Raw genomic sequence first — 22,500 nt, 5'->3', positions numbered from 1 at the left:
TTTATTCTATGGAGTATTTCCTTAGGATCAAACTAAGATAGTCTCAGGCTTAAAACGAGTAGCACATCAATAAAACCACAATAAAATAGTAAAGAGTACTAAGGTTAAGTTTAAGGGCGTTAGAGTATGAAACAAGTAAAACCTCATCGTTAAATGCTGGACTGCGGGCACGTTTGTGTGTTTGGGTTTATTTTATGAATGCCCACAGAGCCTCCTATCGGTGGTCGTTCCACAACTTTGCTGCATATTGAGTAGAAAACGGCCTGCCTACTTCCTTATCAAGTACCACGGGGAATTCTAAAGGACTGGCAGCAGACAACTGGAGGGCTCTTTTTGGGACAAAGAATGACAGGCAGTCTGAAACTGAGCTTTATAAACAAGCATTGGGACCTCAAAAATAAATTCAGAAAGACACAGGCAGCCAATGCAGAGAAGTTAATACTGCTGCTTTGTGTTTTCTCTCTCTCTCTCTGGCTTTCATTAGAAGTTTACCCATGTCTGAGGATCCATTCAGGAAACCAGAAGGAATAACTGTGTAATGATCAAAAGCACTTGGAACTAAAACATGGATGCGTTTCATCTTGAGGAATTGCAAAACAAATTACTTATAACCGCAGCGTTATTCCTCAAGTGATGTCTGGGGAGCCATGTTATGTTAATCATTTTAATGATCATTATTGAGTGCAAAAATAATAAAGAGGGTTAAGGATTCCTTTACTTAATCCACCCTTTTGGGTGTCATTCCAAATCATGATTTTATTTGTGTAAGTGATGGGTCATCCATTAATTCTAGGCAGACACGTCAAAGCAGTTACTATCTCTAACGCCCTTAAACTTAACCTTAGTACTCTTTACTATTTTATTGTGGTTTTATTGATGTGCTACTCGTTTTAAGCCTGAGACTATCTTAGTTTGATCCTAAGGAAATACTCCATAGAATAAAACGTGCTAAATAAATGAACTACTGATTTTCAATGCCAATCCCAGTCTATGTTTGGGGGGTGTGGAGGGAGATGCATCTTCAGTGCAGCCAGGAGGGGGTTTAGTGCTGCCGTCCCTTCATTAAATTTAGATAATAGCCTCACACATAAACAATGATTGTCCTATTTGTGGACCTAAAAAAACAACATGTCTGTGCTCATTGCCACTGGAGATTAGATCTGATTTGAGCACCTTTGATAAACTGTTGTCTATCCCTTTTCTTTTGTTAAACAAACTCAAGCCAACCTTTCTCATAGAAGTATTGGTTAACTTGCATCTAAAGAGCATACAATGAACAGCGCATTTCTGCTAATGCCAATCCTAAACGTATCCAATTAGCACCACATTTAGCCCACCATGGCTACCCCAGGCACTGGCAATTGTCTACTTAATCACAGTTAATTTGTTAGCAACACAAAGGGAGGAAGAGAGACACACAAGGGGATGAAGCTTTCGCGTGGAGCCAGCCATTACTCACAGGTCATTAGAGACACACAGGCTACTCCCGCCGGGACCGGACTGGGTCAGAGCGGCTTCCCATCAGGGTAAATAAAAGGTTCCTCTGTGCTAGTCAGAGGACATTATTCACACATGGGCTGCTTCTAGAATAAGTTACAGCTAAGCTAGCCATATTCAAGGCCTTTGCAATCCTAGGACGCTTTCACCTGCTAAGCTAACGCTAAGCTAACGGAGGTCAGATACCATTTCTCCCAGATGGGTGCACACTAGCTATGCTAGGTGCAAATAGCAACATGGCTTTTCTCCGACCGATAACAATGGTAGAGCACAGCACACACTGGCATAATACCTGAAGTATTTTTAGAAACATATGAATCATCATTTGAATCCATCCATCTGTTCATCAGTTGATATGGTTATTAAGAGGTGTATATTATTAGGACTTAATATCAGTGTATTATATCTACTAGCCGTTCATCCAGTACATTATATACTTGATCAGGGCTGTAACAGGGAACATAATGAGAACACGTAGTCTTTCTAACATGGTACCAAGAAGAAATGCAGAACATATTGGATCGGCGGACCCTTTACCCAAAGTTAATCTTTGTGTTTGGCAGGCAGGGAACAGGGAGTGGGGCGTTTTCTTATTAGTCTTAAAATAGGGGCGGCTAAACTGCAAGGTTGGCATGGAATATGTGATGTACACAGAAAACCCATAAAAAACGACGTGAGGCCATATTTCTTTTTCATGCAGAATGTAGCATGAATAAATGTGTTGATGCAACACAGGTGTCATGTAGTAGAGGCTGTGGTCCAAAGCAACGATATACTCCCACTGCAACACTTAGTTAGAAGACAAAGCGTAGAGGCAACTTGGCTGCAGCCAGCGACAGGAGCGCCAAGTTAAGAAAACACTCATCTTAAGTCTTCTTCCAATCTGTTGATCATGATCAATTCCAATCTTTCCTCATATATTTTTTTCTTTTTATCTATTCACATGAGGATTCATTCAAATCGGCAAAACGATGGATTTGGATTAATCTTTTGCTTACAAAATAGACTTGTCCTATGAAAGATACAGCCAGTTTACATTTGTGGTCTGTGTGCTTTGCTCCGTTAAAACAATATAATTATATACATTTTTTGGGTTGCGCTAGTAATATGAACATACATTTGCAATATATGAGGTTCTGGCTTTGAACTGTGTGGGAAAGTGAGATGAGCCATCGCTCATCTCACTGAGCGATGGCTGCCATATATCTGGTTCCTCTACCTAGCCCTGCCCACCAGCCCCAAGTTTAACCACGCTGACTTTAATAAGCTTTTTCATGTGTCTTCAAGAATATGTTTATTGTTTAAATTGCATATTACAGTATGATATATAATACATTATACAATAAAACAAACTTATATTTGAGCGGAGATCTTTTAAAAGAATATAGTACACTATAATTAAAGTTAAACACAAGTCCTTTATATAACCCCCGACCCCGAAAGGGTGAATTTCACACCCTCAACTAATCCCTGAACCCTTTGACCCTTTCATCTCATTTCTTTGAGGCACCCTGATTTCATCTGTCCGCAGCAGCTATGACGATCTCACAAAACCATGTAAAGCCTTGTCTAATCTTAACACTGTTGACTGGATTATATACATGTACACGTACACAGCACACAACATATACCAGACACGCACACACACACACGCACACACTAACATGGAGTGGAGATACATCTGGACAACGATATTACCAAGGTCTTATGAAAGCAGGCCTATAAGACATTTCTGACATGGAATTACTCAGCAAATCTTTGGGCATGGCATCACTACATCGTACCATACGTAAAATAACATGCAATAGAAGCAAACATTGAATCTCCTTTGGAATATGACTATCATTTGCTAAGGGCACCACTACAAAGTCGTCCTAGGCTTATCAAAACCACTTAATCAAAGTCAAAGTAAAAACTGGTGCACAATATTAGGACGCAACAATGACTACTACTATTGATTATTTGGTGGCATTTACGATAAAGAATACTGTTTCATCAGATCCTGTCAAGAATAACTCCTTGAACCTTCCAGATGGTCATACGCTTGTAACTGTGAATATTGAATATGCTTTAAGTACTTATTCTAATAATAATAATCATTATGATAATATCAAAAACAATTGTGCAGATGTTGATTGCCACTTCCATAGGGGTCACATATCAGAACTAGCTTTGCTGTGTATGTATGTGTGTGTGTGTGTGTGTGTGTGTGTGTGTGTGTGTGTGTGTGTGTGTGTGTGTGTGTGTGTGTGTGTGTGTGTGTGTGTGTGTGTGTGTGTGTGTGTGTGTGTGTGTGTGTGTGTGTTTGTGTGTCTATGTCTATGTGTGTGCGTGCTCAGGTATGTGTGTGCCTGCTTGTGTGTATGTGTGTGTGTATGTGTGTGTATTTGTGTGTGTGTGGGGCCACCATCTAGATTAAAATCAAAGCCTCCACCTTCAGGCTGGCCTACATTCTGACAGGTCATCAATATTCACCTGGCTTTATTTTTTGGAGGAGGATGCAGATGACATTTTGACGGTATAGTTTTTGGTTTATCCCAGGGTTGTAAACGATTTCACACATGAACATCTTTACGACGATAGCCTCGGAGAGAGGGGCTATATCCTTTGGCCGTACCGTGGTGCGTAAAGACAGATATACAGTGTGTTTACAACGGAGATTGATAGGGGCCGCCTTTGACTTTGATAGTCATTGCATTCCCTTTACTGTTGTGATTCATTAAGAATCACAATTTAATCCCTGTCTAAGTTGTGATTGTAAGTACTTTATCCACACAAAATATTTAATATCTACTTCCCCTTCTCGTTGTAAAGATGGAGCGTACAGTGCCTCAGGCCTATAAACTGGAGTCATGAAATTGGCTAGTCGTTGTTTATTGTTAGCTACATTAGCCTTTTTAGCAAACCAGCTAAAAAGCAACACAACTTTACATTGTATTACACGCACAGCAAGACCGTGCAATGCATAAATTGGTGGCCAGAATAAAGTAGCCAAAATGACCAACGTGGTACAAATACAAATTTTGTTGAGAGCGTCATCACTGCCCTCGGTCCACTCTCGGTCTATCCCGAGAGATGAAGACAAAAAGGGGGCGTGCGTGCGCCCAAGAATTGCCGCAAGAAAGCTGGGAGATTTCCTGACTTCCGACTCGTAAGGCTTGCGTCCGAGGATCAGGAACCCACCATTAGCTACATGGTGGTGGTCTCTCACCACTAGCATGGGGCGTTGGCCTAGTTTGTCCACTGGATCAGGGCATTATTCCTAATCCAACAGATAGATGTCATACTGTACAGAAAAAAAAAAAAACGTATAGAAGCAAAGAGAAACAAGGGTAGAGGAGAGAGAATGAAAGCGAGGGATGGAGATAAGCAACTTTAATTCAAAGAGGGCTAAGTGTAGTGGGAGCATGTCACTGCTAAGCTCATATGATCACACATATGGTCCATTGTCATGCTAACTGTGCTTAGAGTTTCATCTGCACTAATCGCAGCCTCCAGCAGTCCTGCTATCTCATAGCAGGACTTGTTGGGGAAAAAGGCCCACAGTGCATGGACCGGAAACCAGCACTACAAGGGGCGGAGTAAGGCCTTGGTTCCTGATGGGGAAATTCAACCGAAGGAAACCCATTTGTGCGAGTGGACAAGCTTTCAGAAGGGGATGTTATGAAGTGGATTTCTACAGTGGCATGTCTACACTGTGCCCTTCTGAAAACCTTTACACCCACTTTTTCGGATGGCCGAATATTTGTGAGCCAATTACGCAGTTACAATCCCAGCCTCCAGCAACAAATATGAAGCGGATAAATGTGAAATGCCACATTCACCCAGATTTTAGTTGGTTTAGCATCGGACTATAAATATTTACCTAAAGTTTGATTTTTCTACAACATCTACACAACTACATCTGCAAAAAATATATAAAAAATAGAATGTAATAATTAGAAAATAATATAACATAGACAAATAAATAGATATATAGTCTCTGAGGATTTTAGAATCCCAGCAGGTTCCATTACAAATCTCGACCGTGATTTGAAATCAGGACTTCGAGGTTAACGGGCTAAAATGCAGATTTAAGAGAATTCCCAGAGTGACGACTGAAAGAGGAATTCCTTGTCTAGTACAGTGACCTACAAAAAAAACAATTAATAAAGAGCCATTATCGGATCAAGGCCCTCCTCCCCCCCCCTCCTCCCCCCCTTGGGAGAGGAGAGGACACACAAGAAAAGGGAAGGGGAAAAAATTAAATATAAAGGGCTTAAAGAAAAATAGAGACGGCAGGCCAGAAAGCATTTATCTTCTGTATCCCGTGTCTCGCACGCGCCATTTTCCTTCACTCCCCTCACATCCAGAATAGGTCCGGGAGCTTTATGGTTGTGATGGATGACCGGCCCCGTTACTGGCCTTTGGCAGCGGCCGGGCCCCGGGGGACGGCAGGGGGCCGAAGGCTGAGTGCTCCGCGGTGTGTTTCTGCGTGCGCTGTGTGCGACTGTGTGCTTTTCAAAGTGTGCCCGCTCACTCCAGACTCCGGCGCTACGGCGTCGCGTGTCAACGATTTCCCCACGCCGCCGTGTGACCGCGGGCACAAGGGTTGTGTCCCTCAAGGCACGTGAAAAGATTTCCCTTTTTCACCGCCGTATCTGTGCTTGTCATCACACCGCCGACACACTGCCGCCAAGCACTGGCCCTTGGCCATGTTTATTTGTAACGATATTACAGTTTTCCTCAGTCGCTTTGGTACATTTCTCAGATCAGAATTGAAATTCTCCAAACTACCTGTTCAATCTTCACATCATTGTGTCAGTTGTGCACATCAAAAAAGCGGTTTCTCATTTCTTTGAACAAGTTGCAAATGCTTTGGTACATTCATGCAAATGATTATGCACAATTCTCTGCTCTTTCCTACATTATCAATTGCTTATGTCATGTTGATCAAAATGTATTGTAATGGGTATTTATTGAACAGTCTCACCCCCACAACATTTAGGCATTAGTTCATTGCATAAGTCTTTACATGCAAAATGGTGGAAAAAGTTGTCATAATATGTCAAGCATATTTCTATACATTTCCATTCGACTTTTTTTCTAAATCTGACTTTCTCTAAAGAAGGGAAATGTGCGAAGTGTTAGATCGACCAACGATCAACCAGTTTACTGGAATAGCTCAAAGGTGCATCTCCTGAACCATGAACTGGCAAGTGTATATACAGCTGGAGCACAACACAATGTTACATTGTCTGAGAATTTGTGGCCCAACAGACAGGAACGTCAGGAGGTGTAGGATGACTGCACTGCAATTCCTACAGCAATGCATGCACAGCTTACCCTAAGGAGATTTTCCCATGTTCACATTTCTAGCAATGACATGGTCTGTCAACAAATTACAGTGCACAGTCAAAGCGAAAATATGAATCTTTTCCAGTCTCGCCATGGTTTACATCAGAACTTCATCAGAACCCTCCAGAGTACACTGTTATATTGACAACATGACTAAGGAATTTGACTGTCTTATCCGTACACAATGACACAAGGACTTGTCATTTTGATGGCACTAACATGTTCATTCAGTGTCTATTCTTCTTTTCTTCTCTTATATTCTTCTGTTAGGACCATTTTGATTTGGTTTAAACACACGCAACGCTAGCACACGCACGCATGCACGCACGCACGCACGCACGCACGCACACACACACACACACACACACTCACACACACACACACTAACAAATACACAGACACAACACACACACCTATACTGATTTGGGGTTTGATCTGATCTGCCATATGGTGTTTTTTACATTCCTAGTAATACTGGGACAGCTTGTGCCAAACAAGATACCAAACATAACATATTATGTTTTCTGTGCTAAGTATGTGTGCGTGTGTGTGTGTGTGTGTGTGTGTGTGTGTGTGTGTGTGTGTGTGTGTGTGTGTGTGTGTGTGTGTGTGTGTGTGTGTGTGTGTGTGTGTGTGTGTGTGTGTGTGTGTGTTCATCCAACACTACAGAGACAGTCAGAAAGAGAGAGATAGATAGATAAATAGATAGATAGATAGATAGATAGATTGATAGATAGATAGATAGATAGATAGATAGATAGATAGATAGATAGATATATAGATAGACAGACAGACAGACAGACAGACAGACAGACAGACAGACAGACAGACAGACAGACAGACAGACAGACAGACAGACAGACAGATAGATAGATAGATAGATAGATAGATAGATCGAGATAGATCGATAGATAGATCGATAGATAGATCGATCGATCGATCGATCGATCGATCGATCGATCGATCGATCGATCGATCGATCGATCGATCGATCGATCGATCGATCGATCGATCGTCGATCGATCGATCGATCGATCGATCGATCGATCGATCGATCGATCGATCGATCGATCGATCGATCGATAGATAGATCGATAGATAGATAGATAGATAGATAGATAGATAGATAGATAGATAGATAGATAGATAGATAGATAGATAGATAGATAGATAGATAGATAGATAGATAGATAGATAGATAGATAGATAGATAGATAGATAGATAGATAGATAGATAGATAGATAGATAGATAGATAGATAGATAGATAGATAGATAGATAGATAGATAGATAGATAGATAGATAGATAGATAGATAGATAGATAGATAGATAGATAGATAGATAGATAGATAGATAGATAGATAGATAGATAGATAGATAGATAGATAGATAGATAGATAGAGATAGATAGATAGATAGAAGATAGATAGATAGATAGATAGATAGATAGATAGATAGATAGATAGATAGATAGATAGATAGATAGATAGATAGATAGATAGATAGATAGAGAGATAGAAAGATAGAGAGATAGAAAGACAGCCAGCCAGACAGACAGATAGAAAGATAGGGAATGGATGGATGGACAGAAGGAGAAAGTGGACTCACAGTCAGCATCAGTAAAGAAGAGGAAGCTGAGCAGGAGCAGGCCAGGACTGGCAGAGTGCATCATGGGATACGTTGAAGCCCTCATGCTGAGCTCACTGCCTCACTGACCAATGGGAAGACAGAAACAGGCCCTCACAACCTGGGGACAAAGGTAGAGAGAAATGAAGTCGTTAGAATCCCACAAATACAAGAGGATGCAAAATTTAGTGCATTGCGCACACGCGCACACACACACACACACACACACACACACACACACACACACACACACCACACACACACACACCACACACACACACACACACACACACACACACACACACACACACACACACACACACACACACACGTACACACATACACACCCAGACACACACACACACAGAGTCCCCTTAAGGGGATGGGCTGTTATACTGCAGCAGCTGTCGCTCCGGTCTTCATTAGAACCAACCTGACAAAGCCGGAGGTGTTCTTGTTGTGCGGCAGCCCGTGTCTTGTGTGTGCTTGTGTGTGCTTGTGTGTGATTCGTGTGTCAAGGTATGGCTGGGTATTGTTTAAAACATTACGATAGCAGGACAGATGCCAGTACCCTTTAAGTTATATGATACCTTGAGAACTTAAGACGCAAACCTTTTTATTCTACGTTATTTGATCTTAACTATCTTGTGACTGGAAGCATTCAGTGGGCTAAAACGCTCTCACTCTTTCCCTTTTCTTTATTATTTCTCCACTAATACATTTTGAAAGTGTTCAAATTATTGTGCAGTGTAATATTAAACATCCCAACAAACATTCTCAATCTAGCCACTAGCCAGTCAGTAACTAATCTTGCAGCCATTTATGCATTTTGTTTTATTAGACGCCACAGGCGTACTTTCAAACATTTGGTGGCATCTTGTTCTCGTCATGCTAAACAACTCCATCAAATACACCACGCTTGACTTCACCAGATAGTGTAGGTTGTCACTGCACACTGTAGTCACTGCGATAGTGGGCCATCACACATTGCATAAAAAAGAAAGAACGCTTGTGGTGATGGTCTAAGAGAAAAAACGTACAAATCAAAGAAATAATTGACATAAAGGTAGAAAAAGGATAAAATAAGGTATCTTTTGACTGGCACCTATTTTGGTCGATAAGTTAAAGGTATACCAACACCCAACCCCTAGAAGTTATCACAACCAAGATGGCTACAACACACAGCAAGTATGCATATTCAAAACAGCGCCTGCCTGTACACTTTTCTTGATCGCAACAGAGAGCTCAGCCCCGTGCATCGCCCCTTTAACGGGGCGCCATCAATCCAGAACAAGATTTAAATTGAAAAAAATAATTAAATAAAATGGGGGATTAACAGAACAGCACTTTAATGTGTTTAGTTTTTTAAGATAAGACTTCATGACGTCAATACTGTACAGCTCGAGTGCTGCAAGAGCGGATTGACAGCTGTTATCTGCTCGCTGTGGTGCGCTTGTATTCTCAACCAACACACACATTGCAGCCCTCTAGCCCCACTATCTGACTCACTCGGTTTTTAGGCTCTCCGTTAAAATACAGTGTTTATCACTCAAAAGACTCAGGGACGTCCCTCGTTCTCTCACCATGTGACTTTCATATTTTATTTCATTAGACATGCCTCTGATCCCCCACACTTCATGACTTGCTTCATCTTATCAGTTACTGTTTGTCATTGCATCAATTACTGTTTGATGTCTCTCCCTCTCCCACTCTCTCTCTGTGACTCTCTCTCTCCCTCTCCCTCTCCCTCTCCCTCTCCCTCTCTCTCTCTCTCTCTCTCTCTCTCTCTCTCTCTCTCTCTCTCTCTCTCTGTGACTCTCTCTCTCCCTCTCCCTCTCCCTCTCCCTCTCTCTCCCTCTCTCTCCCTCTCTCTCTCTCTCTCTCTCTCTCTCTCTCTCTCTCTCTCTCTCTCTCTCTCTCTCTCTCTCTCTCTGTGACTCTCCCTCTCCCTCTCCCTCTCCCTCTCTCTCCTTTCTCTCTCTCTCTCTCTCTCTCTCTCTCTCTCTCTCTCTCTCTCTCTCTCTCTCTCTCTCTCTCTCTCTCTCTCTCTCTCTCTCTCTCTCTCTCTCTCTCTCTCTCTCTCTCTCACTCTCTATATATATATATCTGCAGGGCCTGGTGTGTGTGTCTGGCTAGAGAACAGACAGGCATCTCTGTGTGTGCGTTTGTCACAGACCTCACAGCTCTGGGCATCAAACCACATGACACCTAGCAGATCCCAGGCTGCTGTCCAAAACATGACAGTGAGGAGAGGCAGAGTGATGAAGATAGGACCAGGCAGAAAGATGAGGACAGACTGGACAAGTGAGTTGATAAGGATTCGCATATGTGTGTGTTCTGATGCGTAATGAATGTGTTGCTTCAATGAACCTGCTGCCCCTTTCGGATCTTCGCGGGTGCATGCATGTGTGCTTTATGACCGCATGTTCACATCCAACGATTTCTACATGGTAGAGCGCACGGCATGCATATGTGTTTCTCAAGCACACGGGCGTGCATGTATGCGTCATGCACACACATCTGTCCACGTTGTGCCTGCCTGATAGGAAGTCTCTGCATGCAATCCAGGGACAAAATAGCAAAACATCTGCACACGCTTGAGCGCAAATTTGCATGTAATGTGTGTATGTGTGCATGTATTTTTTTATTGAAGCTGCCATAAAAATGGACTGAATCAACCGCAGTGTTGTGGTGCTAATCCCTTTGAACATTTAATTCCCTTTAGAAAATACTTTGTCATGCAATCTACAGGGCCCAGCACAGAGGCAACCATCTGGTTAAAACACAGAGGAAACCATCTGGGTCAAACACAGAGGCGGAGGTGGGGCACGGACACAGGAGCACTGTAGCACGGTAGCATCCCTAGTATTCCCTAAGCGCCGTACAAACAAACCCATGCTGGATTATCCCCTTGGTTCAGCCCAATACAATTGCTTTGGGATAACCTTGATCTCTCTTGGCACCATGGACTGTTTGGCACATTCAGACTTGGCTGCGAAATCTACATACAGGATTCCATCATCATGTAGGGTTCCGAAAACAAAGACAAGAAAAACTTAAACCAAGCACTTACTTTGAAATACGTAATGCCACTTTGTTATGGGCTTTTTATTATGGGCTACGTAGGCTTGGCTAATGTTATGTATATTTGTCGTAAAGCACATTGCATAGCATCAGATTAATGTGCTACATAAATAAACATGCCTTGCCTTGTTAAGATACACACGGTTTGGCTTATTTAAAGACATTCCAGTGCATGTACTTTGGTGTACATTTGCATAATTTAGTCTAATTGAGCACGATATGAATATGAATCAAATATGGTGGATGCTCTTCCATACTGGGTCACTGATGAAGCAGAAAGGCCTGTGTGTGTGTGAGTGTGTGTGTCTGTGTGTGTGTGTGTGTGTGTGTGTGTGTGTGTGTGTGTGTGTGTGTGTGTGTGTGTGTGTGTGTGTGTGTGTGTGTGTATGTGTGTGTGTGCGGGGGTGTGTGTGGGTGTGTGTTTGTTTGGGTATGTGGGTGGGTACAGGCGTGCGTGTGTTTGTGTGTTCGTGCATCCACATGAGATCCGAGAGAGAGAGAGGGAGATTGAGAGAGAGAGAGAGAGAGAGAGAGAGAGAGAGAGAGAGAGAGAGAGAGAGAGAGAGTGTGTAGGGTGTGTCTGTGTTGTGTGAGAGAGTTGGGGGGCAGACAGGCTATACAAAGAAAATGTTAGAAAACTGTGGGGGGGGAGAGGGGGGGGATTTTGTAGTGGCATACATTGTGGTTGAGATTGCTGAAACCAACGAAGAAGAGCGGAGGAAGGGAAGGCGCTGAAGGGGGGGCGACAAACATGGAACCACATAAAAGCGATGGCTGTGTGGGTGGGACGGGGCACGGGGGGGGGACAGGGGGGGGTGTATAGAGGGACAAACGGCCTCAGCCACGGGGACCCAGCGTCACAGAAAGAGGCAGCGCCGGAGGCGACAGAGCGCTGAGAGGGGAGATACGGTTTGACACTCCCACCACTGGGCCACCAGACCCAATCAGACCCTAGTGTTCCACTGGGGTCCCCGTGCCCGGGCGGAGACGGAGCAGTAAAAGAGGCGTCTTCGTTCTTGCGTCCGTCGTGTTATGCATTTAAAACATGTTGTTGAGGTTTTGCAATCATTTCGACCTTAAAAAATAATAACCACATAATGGACGTGTGTATCTTAACTGTGTGCCTAGATGATTGCGTTGGTAACCACAAGCATTCATTAGGGACAAACCGAGAGAGAGAGAGAGAGAGAGAGAGAGAGAGAGAGAGAGAGAGAGAGAGAGAGAGAGAGAGAGAGAGAGAGAGAGAGAGAGAGAGAGAGAGAGAGAGAGAGAGAGAGAGTTTAGTTCTTAGGCTTTGCAAAACTGCTAGTCTAGTGTGGGGGCCTTGAATGATGGTCTGGGGTTGGGGTTATAGATAGTCAACATTAATAACTGATAACTGGACCCTGAGCTCATAATGCTTGCAGCACAGAGGAGATGTGTTCCCCCCCAGCAGAAATAAGAGATGAATAAAGTACACCGACAGGTAGAGAGATGGAAGGTGGGATGGAAAAACAGATTGATAGAGATAAGGAGGTGGACTGTTTGTCTGTCTGTCTGCACAGACATGTTTATCACTTTATTCCATCCAAAAAACATTTCCTCCTTCCCTCTACAAACCTCCCTCGTTGCCCACTCGTCTCACTTTCCATCTCCCTCTCTCTCTCCCTCTCTCTCTCCCTCAGTGCCTCTCTCTCTGTCTCTCTCCCTCTCTCCATCTCTGTCTCTCTCTCCCTCGCTCTATGTCCCTCTCTCTCTCTCTCTCTCTCTCTCTCTCTCTCTCTCTCTCCCTCTGCCTCTCTCTCTCTGCTCTCTCTCTCTCTCTCTCTCTCTCTCTCTCTCTCTCTCTCTCTCTCTCTCTCTCTCTCTCTCTCTCTCTCTCTCTCTCTCTCTCTCTCTCTCTTCTCTCTCTCTCTCTCTCTCTCTCTCTCTCTCTCTCTCTCTCTCTCTCTCTCTCTCTCTCTCTCTCTCTCTCTCTCTCTCTCTCTCTCTCTCTCTCTCTCTCTCTCTCTCTCTCTCTCTCTCCCTCTTACCCTCAGTGTCTCTCTCTCCCTCTCTCTCTCTTCCTCTCTGCTGAGCAGCTGCTGTGACGTGCCCTCCACCATTTGTTTAGCTGCCCTGCTGCCTATCTCCACAGTCCCAGCCTAACCTTTATCCTCCTCTGTGAGTCTTGGACTTGCCATATATCTCCCTGTCTTGTGTAATACAGCCGGGCCGTTGGAACGTCAATCAAAGTTTTGTGTATTTTCTTATATCTTATTGCTGTTTTTCTCTTCCTCAGCTCAAGACAGAAAGCTCCAGAAAGCTGTTGCACTGGGTCCAAGAAAACCCCACAGGCCCGTCTTACTTAGACTATTCTCACATTAGTCTGATAACCTTCATCAGAAAGGTTTTTTACTCATAATTCTGTTTACGTTATTTGATAGACTATTAACAAAAAAAAGGCTCTAATCTACTGAAATGATTTAGATTTAACTTCCTCCATCTCTCCAGTGAATGTCCAATTACAATCATGACCATAAGTGTGGCCGTCGATAAATGAAGAAATAAAGAAATAAAGTGTTTGGAAACGGTGAGCCAAAAAGATTGTGGAGTGTGACCAATCGAAGAGTTGAGTCAGCTGTGACTAACAGTCCCATGCCGGGCCTCTATTGGACCATTTCTGGCACAAACAGCCAGAACATGTGTGTGTGTGTGTGGGAGAGAGATAGACAGGAAAGTAAGTGTAATGAAGTTGAGTAGATTAGCATGAGGTGGGTTTGTATGTATGTGTGTGTGTGTGTGTGTGTGTGTGTGTGTGTGTGTGTGTGTGTGTGTGTGTGTGTGTGTGTGTGTGTGTGTGGTGTGTGTGAGTGGTGTGTGTGTGTGTGTGTGTGTGTGTGTGTGTGTGTGTGTGTGTGTGTGTGTGTGTGTGGTGTGTGTGTGTGTGTGTGTGTGTGTGCACACGTGAATGTGTGTGTGGGGGAGGCAACAACGTATAATTATCCATTTAGCCAGGGTTTAGTGGCATCCTCATTGGAAGCTAATTGAGCAGTGCAGAAGAGTGGGGGTGACACCGCTAGCTAGCGGTGTTCCAGAGGAGAGAGGGGTTTTGGTGCTGAAGGGGAGAAGCCAACAAGAAAGAGGAGAGGGGGGGGGGGGGGTCTACCACCCTGGTACTTAAAATGTGATGCATTCTTAGTGGTGCTTAGTTCAATTTCCTAGTGTGTGTGTGTGTGTGTGTGTGTGTGTGTGTGTGTGTGTGTGTGTGTGTGTGTGTGTGTGTGTGTGTGTGTGTGTGTGTGTGTGTGTGTGTGTGTGTGTGTGTGTGTGTGTGTGTGTATGTGCAGTGAGTGCTTGTGTGCACATGTGTCCAGCTCCATGATGTGATGCTGGCAGTGTACGGTGCAGTGTGGTGTGGCTGTAGGGGAAGCGGTCATCTCTTTAATGCGTTGCAGCCCGCGGATACATGGGGGTTCAGAGGGCAGGGGACGGGGGGGCGGTGAGGGAGCCTGTGGCGTGGCTACAGTGTGTCCGGCGCTCAGTGACAGGAGACACATGCTAGGATACAAGGCCCAGATGCGCGCATCATGCACTGGCACACACACACACACACACACACACACACACACACACACACACACACACACACACACACACACACACACACACACACACACACACACACACACACACACACACACACAGAGTTTTCATGGAACTGATGCGCCTGCATGGACACAATGTAGGCATATGGACTGACAGACACAGACCATGGTGTGTACGTTGATATAGGCACAAAGAATTCAGGCAAATGCACAAGCGCGCACATCAACACACCTTTCTATGCAACCTCCCTCGTGTGCTGGGCCATTTAATAATTGAAAGGCCTTGAGCACCTCTCAAGCCAAATGCAATATTGATTCCTTCAACTCATGAGATTTTGTTTTTGAGAATTCCCTAAATTGAATGACAGTGCTCTCATTCACTTGTGACACTGATCTTCAAGGCAGATAAAGGTCTTCACAATAACAGCCATTCAACATGAATCAATACAAAGACACAACACAATCAAAGACACACCCGGGACAGACATGGGACGCAAGCACACATCTGCTTGCATACACACAAACACACACATACACACACACAAACACACACACACGTGCATCTCATGCTAGGCGAAAGCACTGCAGTCACTGAGTGAACATCCTATCCTTTCCACATCACAGAAGATGCAGTGGGACGGGGCTCCACCGTAACACATCATCAACCTCCCTTCATCATAGCTAGTGTTTCTTTACTCAATGCTTAGATATCTCCCAATATCTAATTGTTCTTGATGGACTTTAAGTAACCCAAATGAGGAGTAACCGTGTAAATCAGGCTGTCTGTAATATGACTGGCTTAGGCAATGCATGCTGGAAGGAAACATAGTGTTGAATCATCTGGACTCCGACCAAAAACTGGACTCCGACGTAATTAAAATGGTGCCCTCAAACTCCCGATTGTGACAAATTAAAGTTGCAGGTGCCGTCTTATCATCATAATGAATTTGAAAACCAGCAAGTAGAGTCCTTGATATCCCTCTTTTCTCCGTCCATACGACAACCTTGTCTGCTACGGACAGGAAATGTACAATAGCTTTTAGTCAAAGAGATGACTCATATCCTGTTCAGAGGAGGACCCGCTGATGGGAGAGCTTCTAAAACCCCTCCATGTCTGGAAGAAAACAAATACCGGCCGTCGAGTCCGGTATCGCTTACTGTGCAGCAATGGACGCATGAGAACACGCAAGACGTCGCGGCCATAAAGCACAACGCTCATGAAAAATCATAGTAATCTAGCATGATAACAGCATGACTACACATTGAAGGTCAAACAGGGGATAGAGTAGGGGCTAGCTGGGTGGGGGTACTGGTTGGGGTGAGGGGGGAGTTGTACAAGGACAGAGCATTCCAGAAATAAATTCCTTGATCAATCTTCTGCAATGTCAGGTTACAGCGACTCAGAGACTAGGATGGGGTTACATAGCCCTCCCTGGCTCTGATTGATTTTCACCAGTAAGGGAGTAAAGGAACATGAGCGCCACTCCTGATAACATGCAAGTGTTGTGCCCGGATAGACGCACACACACACACAAACACACACACACTCACACACACACACACACTGTGTGATGATAAATGATGATGTAATATTGGTTAACAATATATTTAATTCTGGCCCAATTTCGATCAATCATTCGGATCAATCAGAAGCGTGATTGTTTATTCAATGTACTTGAAATACACACAGACACACAGACACACACACACACACACACACACACACACACACACACACACACACACACACGACACAAACCACACACAACACACACACACACACACACACACAGAACAAACACACCACACAACACAACACACACACAACAGCACAGAGGCACAGACACAGAGACCCACACAGACACAATCATCACCCACGGTAGCATCGCCATAAAAAGTAAAAAAAAAACTTTTGAAGAGCCATGGCTATGCACTAAAATACCTAGTTTGTGTTTGTGGTTGTGTTGTATGAAAGAGCGCTTCATTGTTACGCTGTTATGTGGGGTAGGACCCACACCCTAATATCGATATGCCAAAACACAGATTTAACCCAGAAGCGTTGTGAACTATTTAGAACAATATTTGGACAGGAATATTACACCACAAGAATTTAGCAGCACTATCTCCCATAAAATAGGCAAACAGCACGCCGTATCATTATTCAAGATGGGTGCACCGTTTTAAATATGACGCCCAGAAAAACGAAATGACCATAAAAGCAGTTAACTATGAAATAACTAAAATGTCACATCATACCATCACACATTATAAACCTGTCACTCTGGCAAGAGCTAGGAAATTAACACTGGAATAAGGGGAGAGGAAACACTGAGAGCTCCAGAGAAATAGGGTTGAGAGGGAGAGAGGGAGAGAGAGAGAGAGAGAGAGAGAGAGAGAGAGAGAGAGAGAGAGAGAGAGAGAGAGAGAGAGAGAGAGAGAGGCACATCACAGCCAACTCAATAATTAAGACTAGTGAGAATAAATATATAATGTGGACTTTTTCCACAAAGCGCAGCTGCCTACAGTCACTTGCCACCGATATATAGCACTGCAGAGAAACAGGAAACAGGGCTAACAGTCCCTGCAAGCAGGACAGGAAATGGGACTAACATTCCCTGGAATCAGGGTTCACACTCCCAGGAAGCAGGACTGACAGTCCCAGGAAGTAGGAAAGGAAACAGGACTTAAAGTCTCAGGTAGGACAGACAGCGTTGCTAGCAGTCCCAGTGGACTGAGGAAACGGAAGGGGGACTAGCAGTCCCAGGAAGCATGGCTAACAGTCTGAGGAAACAGGAAGGGCCAGTAAGAAGGAGAGGCAGATGGGCCAACAGTCCAGGGAAGCAGGACTTGCAGTTGCAGGGAGCAGGCCTGGAAGTGGGACTAACGGTCTAGGAAGCAGGACTAACAGTCAGAGGAAGGAGGACAGGAAGCAGAACTATCAGTCAGAGGAAGCAGGACTAACAGTCAGAGGAAGGAGGACTACCAGTCAGGAAGCTGGACTGAAACAGCAGCCCCCAATCCCCTCGGTCGACCCACCCACCCGGAATGTTGCAACGGGAGTCGCCATGGTTACAGGGCTCCCAGATGATCCGCAGGTTGTCAGGGTGAATTAAGTCAAGATGGCTGAGTGCCGGTGCCTCCCGCCCAGCCCAGGGCCTGCTGCCTCCCCCTCAACCCAGCACCATCAGGAGGTCACCGCAGAGGTCCATACCTCTGAGACGCCGTGTACATGTGACAGCAAGAGATAGTAAATAATGAGGCAGACAGAGTGTGTTTGTGTGTGTGTGTTTGTGTGGCTTTAAATGTGTGCCTTTAAGTATATCCATGGGTTTGAGTGTGTATGGAACTTGAGAGACGTGTGAGATCCAAAACTTGGGAGGGGCTGGTCTCACAATGTTTTCTGAAGCTGAAGACTAGTGTGTTGCAGTGTTGTTCATCGAAACAACATCGATTTTACTCTTAGCAAAGCAGTTGGAAGCAGTGAATGTAAATATCTGTACAATATGTGAAGCTGTGTGTATGTGTGTACGTGTGTGAGTGTGTGTACGTGTGTGTGTGTGTGTGTGTGTGTGTGTGTGTGTGTGTGTGTGTGTGTGTGTGTGTGTGTGTGTGTGTGTGAGTGAGAGAGAGTGTCTGTGTATGTGTGTGTGTGTGTGTGTGTGTGTGTGTGTGTGTGTGTGTGTGTGTGTGTTTGAGTGAGTGTTTGTGTGAGCAACTGTAAGCGCCCATCAGCTCCTCAGCATTCTGCTCCTTTCCTCCCTACTGTAAGACAAGCGCTGCATTCCTGCCACCAGTCATTACTGTGTGGACTGGAGAATACAGGGCTTTCCTCGGGAGGGCCGCACATCACACTCTGACGCCCACGCACGTGCGCGCACACACACAGGCCTGCACACAGCTATCAGATGTGCAGTCTTGCTACTAGTTGGTTACAGCAGGAACACACAGAGGCTGTTGGCCCTGATGAAAGCTGGCATACATATTGCATTACCGGATGGCAGCTTCTTACTTGTAAAACATGCCAAAGACACTCATTCACACACACACACACACACACACACACACACACACACACACACACACACACACACACACACACACACACACACACACACACACACACACACACACACACACACCACACACACACACACACACATTGTAATTGTGTGTTCACTTTGAATGTGAGATGGATGAGCTGTGCATTATGTCTATCAAAGCATGTCCTCATTTATCTGTGTCAGCGGTGTCTCTAATGATGTCATCCATCATTATGCGCTGCCATTGGGAGTGATTTAAAAGTCACGGGTCAGGGGGAAAGCTCATTGGTTGGTGGCATCCTGTACTCAAACATCAACATTAACGACATTGGTAAGATCCCTTCCATTGTAAACCATGTTTCCACTTAAGAAGCTTACATGACACACACAAAAGCTCACACAAGAGTTTAGGCTTAGCTTGGGACAGAGGAGGGGTCGGCAGGTTCAAGGAGCATAAACCCTCTGAATGAGTACTTTGCATGATGTCATGCTGTAAATACAATGCATCATCTCCAAGAATTTTGTAAGGCACGCAGAAGTCACAGAAACGCCATTTAGACACGTGCAAAATAAACAGTTATTCCCATTGAGGCTATTAAATCAATTTCTCTTCATGGGATTAATGATAAGCGTGGACTCAATGTGCCACAGGTAAGTCATTAAAACGGCATAATCCCGCTTTTCATTTCCATAATACACCATCTGATGCCGTGTGTCACGGCTTTTAATGGAAATATGTTGTGCTTGAGGTCCATTGTTGATCTGACGTTGCCTTAGATCAGCATTTTGTGGAATGATGTCCATGGCTACAGGGGAGCTAAGGGTATTATACAGACACACAGATGTCTCCCCACAGCCCCTCCCCGTCTCTAAGAGGAAGGTCTGGTATGAGTTGAGATTCAAAAAGATTTGGAAATCTCAGCCAAGGCATTCCAACATAAATCACAGAACAATCAAGCTAAGAAATACAGCATTGTGGTTAACATAGTTTAGAGTAGTTTCGAGAAGGTATCAAGTGTATCAACACACAGCCAGAAGATGTACAGTATTAGTATTAGTAATAGTAATAGTACGGACAGTATTGGAGCACGGGATTAGAAGTGTGAAAAGGCGGATGCAATTTATAGTTAATCTCCTGTTTTTCCCGTCCAATAACATTTTCTAGCACTTGTTTAAAACCCAAAATATTATAATCATAGATATAATTATAATGATAAGAATATAAATAAAGCTAATTCAAGTGATAAAATAACAAAGACAAGTATAACATACACATAAAATATCAAATGTTAATGTGTCTCTTTCTTCCTCATAATAACTTAAAGACACATTTTCCTGTACAACACGTGAACCTGTACAACTTTTACCCGTTACTGTTTCCAACATCCCATAATCATAATGGCGTGTAATGCTATGGGCTGATGCATGGCCCTGTGACTGGCCCATGCATCAGCCCAGTAGGGAGTGCTCCTTCAGAGGCCCCTGGCAGGTTATAGCAGCACAGTGTGGAGGGAGAGGACCAAACCCAAGGAGAGCGTTGCTGTGCTGCCCCTCTCAGTGGTATGAGGGACAGCGTGGGGAAGCTGGGGCCGTATGGGAGGGGTGTGGTGAATGTTCCCGCACCAGCAGGAGAGGACGGGAACTCATCTGGGTTGTCAAACTGATGAGTTGGTCATGCCTTGTTGTGAAGGGACTTACGTTCAGATTGTGTGTTTGTGTGTATGTGTGTATGTGTGTGTGTGTGTGTGTGTGTGTGTGTGTGTGTGTGTGTGTGTGTGTGTGTGTGTGTGTGTGTGTGTGTGTGTGTGTGTGTGTGTGTGTGTGTGTGTGTGTGTGTGTGTGTGTGTGTGTGTGTGTGTGTGCGTGCGTGCGTGCGTGTGTGTGTGTGTGTGTGTGTGTGTGTGTGTGTATGGGAGGGGGTGTTTGTGTGTGTAGGCATCTTTACACACATCATATTCAATATAGAGTCAAAACATCAGAGTCAAAGCAGTACACTGATATTAGTTTCGAACCTAATTGATCCCAAACTGTCTCTACATTATTTATAATCCAGTGCCCTATGTGTCTTCAGAGTAACAGTATACAGAATATTCTGGAACACTTTTCATGGTTCTAGAACACTGAAGGGTGTTCTAGAACGGTGATTCTCAACTGGCGGGAGGCAGAGCATAAGCCATATTTTAATATTTAGTAAGGAGCCCAAGAAATAAGTGTTTCAATGTTAATTCAAATTTCTATGGCTGACTATTTGATGAATTGAGATAACACCAAAGCGTGGCAGCATTCTGTTCAATGTTTCTAACGGTACATGAAGGCATAGTTGATTACTGCAAATTACGGCAAATACTTTTTTTGGGCTTTGTTACTCAGTGAATGTATGAAGCACTTGTGGACAGTGTGCTGGAACATTGGAACACTTTTCGAGAAAAGTGCCTCTCTCGCTCCTATTATCTTCCCTGCTCTAAACGCCTCTCCATACCTCGATTTATGGAAGACAAATCACAGCACAAGCATTACAGTTAATTGATTGCTATGGACCCGTATAAGTCATTTTTTGGTCTCAAACATATTTCTCTCATATATATTCAGACACACAGACTCCCTCGCTCGCTTCACCTCCTTCTCATCATCTCTATACGGATGACAAATCACTGCCAAAGCATTACAGTTAATTGATGGATTGCCCCATAGGAATTCCAATTTAATCCAAGGATGTATTGGGGATGGGCAGCAGAGAAAATGTTTCATTCGAGAGAGATGCCTTTATATACTATATGCAATCCTCTATATGCACTAAGCAGTGCTTCCTACCCTATCTTGGACACACACTCACACACACAGTCTCCTGCCATAAGCCTTGCAGCAGTGCATATCCTCAAAGGGCCCATGGGCCAAATCAATGGCAGCCAGGAGCCTTCCAAAATAAGAGCCGCCATTACTGGCAGACTTCCACAATAAGAGCCACCATTACCCTGGCAGACTTCCACAATAAGAGCCACCATTACCCTGGCACTCTTCCAACAGCACACAGAGGCAGATGCAGGCACTATGACGGGCGGGGGAATGAGAGGAGGAGGAAAAATTAGAGAGGAATGAGAGGAGCGAGGAGCAGGACAAATGAGAGAGTTGAATTAGAGGAGAGAGGAGGAGATATGAATGACGAGGGGGAGCGATTGAAGATGAAACAGTAAAGAAGAATTGAGGGGATAGGAGAGAGTATAAATTAAATTATAGAAGACTAGAGAATAAATAAGATGAGATGAGTTGGAGAGGAAAGGAGTTTTTGACAGGAGGAGAGGGAGAGTGGAGAGGAAAGGAGAATAAAAGAAAGGAGAGGAAGTGAGAGGAG

General features: G+C 44.2%; 1 protein-coding gene across 1 annotated transcript in view; it reads right to left on the bottom strand.

The window, feature by feature from the left end:
- The window catches only part of LOC130379087 (receptor-type tyrosine-protein phosphatase delta-like), a 98,780-nt gene that overhangs the window by 66,223 nt on the left and 10,057 nt on the right, over window positions 1-22,500 (bottom strand). The window contains 1 exon segment of the mRNA XM_056585678.1: window positions 8,444-8,582. Coding sequence (XP_056441653.1) covers window positions 8,444-8,528 — 85 coding nt within the window. The 5' untranslated portion in view covers window positions 8,529-8,582.

Source organism: Gadus chalcogrammus, chromosome 3, assembly GCF_026213295.1.
Source record: "Gadus chalcogrammus isolate NIFS_2021 chromosome 3, NIFS_Gcha_1.0, whole genome shotgun sequence".
Lineage (NCBI taxonomy): Eukaryota > Metazoa > Chordata > Actinopteri > Gadiformes > Gadidae > Gadus > Gadus chalcogrammus.
This window is presented reverse-complemented; position numbering and strand designations above follow the sequence as displayed.